At 40.4% G+C, this 6,000-nt stretch overlaps 1 protein-coding gene across 1 annotated transcript in view; it reads left to right on the top strand.

The window, feature by feature from the left end:
• Positions 1-943: 943 nt before the first annotated feature.
• INTU (inturned planar cell polarity protein) overlaps positions 944-6,000 on the top strand; it is a gene marked incomplete at its 5' end in the record, with an annotated part of 65,384 nt that continues 60,327 nt past the window's right edge. The window contains one exon of the mRNA XM_081093009.1: positions 944-1,032. Coding sequence (XP_080949135.1) covers positions 944-1,032 — 89 coding nt within the window. The remainder of the gene's footprint in view (positions 1,033-6,000) is intronic.

Raw genomic sequence — 6,000 nt, 5'->3', positions numbered from 1 at the left:
TGATTCATAGGCCCACGCTCAACCACTGAGCCAAACTGGCCAGGCTTCTTATTATCTTGTCTGAATCTTTTTGCACAGCACAAGTTTTTAATTTTAATTAAGTACAATTTGTCAATTTGTTTTTCAGGAATCGTGCGTTTGGTGTTGTATTTACGAAGTCATTATCACACCCAAAGTCATCCTGATTTTCTCCTATACTATCTTGTACAGGGTCAAGCGTATTTTTAAAGCAAATAGATCCGCAGAAGAGAACGTGGGGTCCACAGAGACAGGTCAGCGACCACTTTTTCTCATCCTTTCATCCACAAAGACTAGTCCTCAGCCTGGCACATAGTAGGTAATCAAAATGTTTACCTGGATGGATGGATAGGGTGTCTTTTATGCAGCATTGAAACTCCCACCAAGAACCAATGCCTAACTTGCCTCTCTTTCCCACTCACTTTCCAGTCTTCATTGGCGCCAGCCCCTTCGACCTCGGTGGCCCTCCCGGCTGCAGGTGGGAGCTTCCTTTGCTGGGGGCGGTGCCTGGACATGGGTGTCCCTGGGCCAGCACTAGGCGGCGAGAGAGAGCAGCTCTGGGTAGCGGGGCCACTGGTGCGAGGTCCTTCCCAAGCGGTTGGACAGTAAAGAGGGAGGACCCAACAGAGTGCCCACCTGCCCCCGGGCTCCGGCGTCGGCGTGGCCGCGCGCCCATCGGGCTCCAGGCTCCTCCGTGTGGGTCACCGTGTGGGTTACCAAGACAGCTGAGGAGAAGCACAGCGCTGCCCTTCAGTCCCGGTTGTCGCGCGTCTGAGCTTCTGAAGCTGACCGGCTTTTCCTTCAGCTCCCGGTTTCCCGGGGCAGACCAAGCTGCGCCCGGGCAGGGCTGAGAGCTGGGCGCGCCCTCGCCTTCCTCCCGGGACCTGCTGTGCGCCTTGGCAGAGGCAGCGCGTGTCCGGCGGGCATGTTTCAGGTGGGCAGGTCCAGCGTCCCCAAACCCGCGCCCCGGAGCCTGGAGGACCTGGATTCAGTGCAGCGCGTCCTCCTGCACAGGTCAGTGCCGGCCGCCCTGCATCCTCGGGCTGGGCACGGGAGGGGCCGTGTTCCCCAGGCTCTCACACAAGTCTCCTGGGGATGCTCCCTGCTGCGGGGAGAGGGGTGGGACCCGCACTCACATCCCAGAATCCGTTCCTCCAGGTCCTCCCAGGCTGCCTGTGGGGAGGCTGGCCCCAGCGTAACCACCCACTCCGAATAACACCACTTCCCAAAGAAGAGAAAGAAATGATTAAGCAAAGCTGTTCTTTAGACACCTCTAGCCGTTCTCCAGGCAAAAAAGAACTAGGCAAGAGTTTTGTTTGGAGTTTGACTGGAGTTAGAACGAGCCACTTTTAAAGAAATCTAAGTTTACCATCCTCACCGCCCCCTGACCTCCTCCCCCCCTCCTCCCCCCCAATCACCACCACCACCACATACCACACAGGCACACACGCGTCCACACACATAACTACACAAAAGAAATCAGGAGTTCCAGAGGGATGAGAACCCCAACTCTCCACAGACTGCTAGCGTATTAATTTACTGTCCAAGCTTATACTTTATGCAAAATAGACTGGCATATTAAACCCCATGGTAACGGTGATGAGTTTATAGAAAAGAAAGAAATACGAATCCACATGGTAAGCAAATTCTCTTTCCATTTTAAGATTGAGAGGAAGGATGAAGTGCCAAGGAAGTTAATGCTGCTTTAACCCTAGCAAAGGCTGGCCCTATTAAGACATTATATGGGGAAAACTCTTGTAGAAATGTAGCGAAAGTATCTCTTGAATACATTTGTGGCGAGAAAAGAGTAAGTGGCCGCTTAGTAACTGTCAGGGGGAGGTTTATGTGAGTTCTCTCATCTGTAAACGTTTCAAGTGACCCTTTTAAGTCTATACAAAACCATATGAGCTGTAGAAACCCTGTACTGTAGGAAGAGTGAGTGAAAAAGAAAGACATTGTGCAAGGAAGGAATTGGGGCCCTTATATTTAAAAGCTGTCTTCTGAAACCCACAATTTTCCACAGTTGGTTTCCTTCCTCCCTCTCCCTGAGAACCCCTGCCATATATAATAAAATATTATCAAGTGGGCAGCTAAAAGAGGATTCTGCTAAATCCCCAAAGACCGTTTCCCCTGCATTTGATAAAATTACAGTCCAGAAATAATCCCCCTAAGTATTAACTAGCAACTCATGCACAGTGTGACTTTGATAAAGCGGGGAAGGCTGTTTGTTTTAGAAGCTTAAAACCCTCCTGTAACATAATTTCTTCATTTTTTCAATGTCAAAGGCCAAAAAAATTCTGAACTGATTAACGCTACAGTGTTTCAGATCCAAGGCACAAACCTGTCTGAATGAACCAGGGCAAAACAATATGTTTAAACGGCAGTAATCAAGACTGAGATGATTATTTCAGAAGGAGTGGAGTGTTTCTGAAATAAACCTGCTCAGTAAATGAAGTTACTTTATCTGATTTACAAATAACCGCTCCCACATGCTATAGGAACCCATGGAATCGGAAATCATAAATGTGTTTGTTGGTACCATTGCTAGCAGTGCTTTATTTTTAACAGTACATGAAAACTTTTTTGCAATGCATTATTTTTATCAGTGGTTCTTTACATTATTTAATGTTTTCAAGCACTGTTAAAATTTTTGATACAACAAACATTTCTCTTTCATTTAATGAAGCTATATTTTCACACAAGTTCAAATATGTTTTGCTTGTTGTATATAAATATAAACATAATAGAATTTAGAGATATTAGATAACCTCTAAGTCATATTCATATTCACTATAGTTCTCATTGTCTAGTCCAGTGCATGGCCTATGTTTTTTTTTTCAGATCAGTTTTACAAATGTTTTTCCTTTAAAACATCCCTTGAAAGAATATCCACAAAATGTTGGGAATTGCACTGAAGAGACCAGCAGCCTTGAGGCATAAAAAAATGTATAGACAAGAAAAACTAGCAGACTATTCTACTTGATTTTTACATCTTATTTGAAGGATGTCTTCTGAGTGTTTACTTTTTCATTACTTGTGTATTTTCTGTTACAAATACGGTTTTTAAAATGTAAAGGATTAAATTGCTGTGCTTTTGAAGAAGATACTTCAGCCAAACCAAAACTGAAGTAAAGTTGCATGTGGTGTTAGCTTCAAAATATGTCAATACTAAAATAACAGTAGCTTGGCAAAAACATGTTCAGCTATCCTGCCTTTTGATAAAAAAATTATATATACGTTGTGTGAGTCAGGGAAAATTGCACTTCTCAGTTGCTTTTACTTATGTAAATTAACATATATCTGTCATATTGATTATAAGAAGTACCCAAATAGCACTCAGTATTTTGCAAAGATTTTAAAAAGTGTGCACAAGGCTATTGCAATTTAATCATTCCCTTGGAATCGTATTTCAAACTAGTTGTGTGACTTGGCAAGATATTTAATTTGTCTATATTTTCCGTTTCTTTCAGTAATATGAACAGAGAATATCCACCTTACAGGGTGGTAGGGTGAATTTCTGATGATATATAAGTGCTCTAAAAAAATTAAAGTCCTGTGGAAATAAGGGATTATTTTAACAACTGTTCTAAAATATTAAAACAAAGCACAAAAAGATAGCTATTTCTAAAGGCTCTAAGAAAATTCAGTTAAGGGCCCTAGCCGGTTTGGCTCAGCGGATAGAGCGTCAGCCCAAGGACTGAAGGGTCTCGGGTTCGATCCCAGGTCAAGGGCATGTACCTTGGTTGCATGTTCCCTGACCCTGGTCAGGGTGCATGCAGGAGGCAACCAATTAATGTGTCTCTTTCACATCAATGTTTTTCCCTATCTCTCCCTCTCCCTTCCACTCTCTCTAAAAATCACTGGGAAAATATCCTTGGGTGAGGATTAACAAAACAAACCAAAAAAAAAAAAAAAAAAAAAAATTTAGCTAAGGGACTTTGCCCAAAGTCTACTGGCTAAAGAATGGTGCTGGCCCAGGCTTCAGTGCTGGTGTATTCTGATGCCTAAGCTAGCAGGGAAAGTGAGCTAGAGGTGAGCCTCTGAAAATGTCTGATGAACCTAAATGTCATACTTTGGTCAACAGCATAATGTGCATATTTAAGATATCTCAAATATCCGGAACTCTCGGGGTAAAAGTGTACCCCACTAGGCAATATTTCTGATGAATAAAATATCCTTTTAAACTCAAAAAGTAAAAATTAAAATAAATAGAATCAAAACTTTTAAAATATATAACATGTAGCATACATGTAAGGCATGAGATTCCAAGGGGTGTCTCATTTGGTTCTTAGCAATGCTGCATAGTAGGTGTGGATTCTTTTCGCTGTCTTCAGGTGAGGAAACTGTCCATGTCCATTGGTTTAGTACCAGAATCAGGATAAGAACCTGGCTCCTCTGACTGGGGAATGCAGGGCACTTAACAGATTGGCAAACATTTTCACAGTTGTTATCAAATTACTGTAAGGTTCCACAATGCAGTGGCTTTTTTTTTTTTTTTTTTAGGTGCTACTGAGGGCACTTGGCACTCATTTATCAGCTATGACTTTTTTTAAAAAATTCTTGTGTTGCTTTGGTTTTTTACTTTCCTTTTCATTGGCAGATTGTCAGCCATCAACAATTTCTGCTACTGTTGTATTCCTGTTTGAAGGAGGCCTCCCTTCCTTCTGGTTGGCAGCTACTGATGTCTGACAGCAGAACATTTCACTGAATTTATTATAATTTGTAAATGAAAATATCAAATAAGTATACATAGGAGTAAATGAAGGGCTTGGGGCTTGACTTTTGTGCCATCTACTTAAGTTACTTTTCGGTTTACTCCTGGATTCTCATCTGTATTCTGTTATTATTCAAATGGAGAATGCATGATCTTAAAACATTTTTACAGGTAATTCAATTTTTATATAGGCAAATGAGAATTTCTGATCATAATGCAGTTCTATAGACATCGGATTGCCAAAATGTTATTTTTACATGTTATGACTCTATCCCAGATTTTTTAAATTCCACATTGTAAATCTCAGTTTGTAAAATGCTAATTTGCTGACCCATCAAGTTATTCATTCATGATTTTCAAAATGGCCGTGGTTGTCAGAATTACCACATAGTTCATGAATTATTATTTCCATGTACACAAGTAAGGCAATAATAATTAGTTTCTAAGAACGTTTTAAGAAAGTTAATGGATATGACCTTTGGCCCTGTTTTCATTTACTTCTTAATGCTAGCTTCTATTACTCCTAGGGAATGAGCTCTTGAACCTACTAAAGACACTAAATATTTAATTATGTTCTTATCTGGTGTATTTTATGTCAGAATTGTATTGTTTGCCTAGTGGAGATGATAATCTATGGAAATAAGAACTTTAAGTCTCATATTTATTAAACTAAACATTTTTAGGTCTCAGAAGATGGCTGGTCATTTGAAAAGTGGAAAATAGAAAATGAAAATATATCCCAGTCTAACTCTTTTCTTTAAAAGTCTTCCTGCAATTGCTAATTATGAAACAGACAAAAATAGTATGTTTAGAAAGGCCCTGAAAATGGCATCTTACTCTTTTCCTTTCCTCATCTTCTCCAATACACCTAAAGTTGCTAAATATTAATTTAGTTAGTACAAATGTGACATATAAAGTTAGAAACGTGACTAGCTAATACCATGCCCTGAAATTTTAAATAAGAATTTGAAATGATTGCTACTTATTTCTTTTGTAAAAAATCAAGGTAACTGGTATCTTTGGGTGTGGGGGGGACATTTTGTCTATTAAGCTAACATATAGAAATAAATTAGCCAAGGAAGTTGACATACCTCAAACATATCTAGTGTGAAAGAACATTTCTTAAAACTTATTCTTTTATGTTGCAATTCTTGCTTCAGCTCAGCCTTGTATAAGAGGAAAAATTAAACAAAAAAACACACCTAGTCATTTCTCCTTGATGTGAAGCACCAGTCTACAACATCTGCTTGAGAAAACTGTAAAAATAT

This window comes from Myotis nattereri (genome assembly GCF_964212035.1).
Source record: "Myotis nattereri genome assembly, chromosome: 5".
Classification (NCBI taxonomy): Eukaryota; Metazoa; Chordata; class Mammalia; order Chiroptera; family Vespertilionidae; genus Myotis; species Myotis nattereri.
The sequence above is the reverse complement of the archived record's forward strand: the minus strand, read 5'-3'. Positions and strand labels throughout refer to the sequence as shown.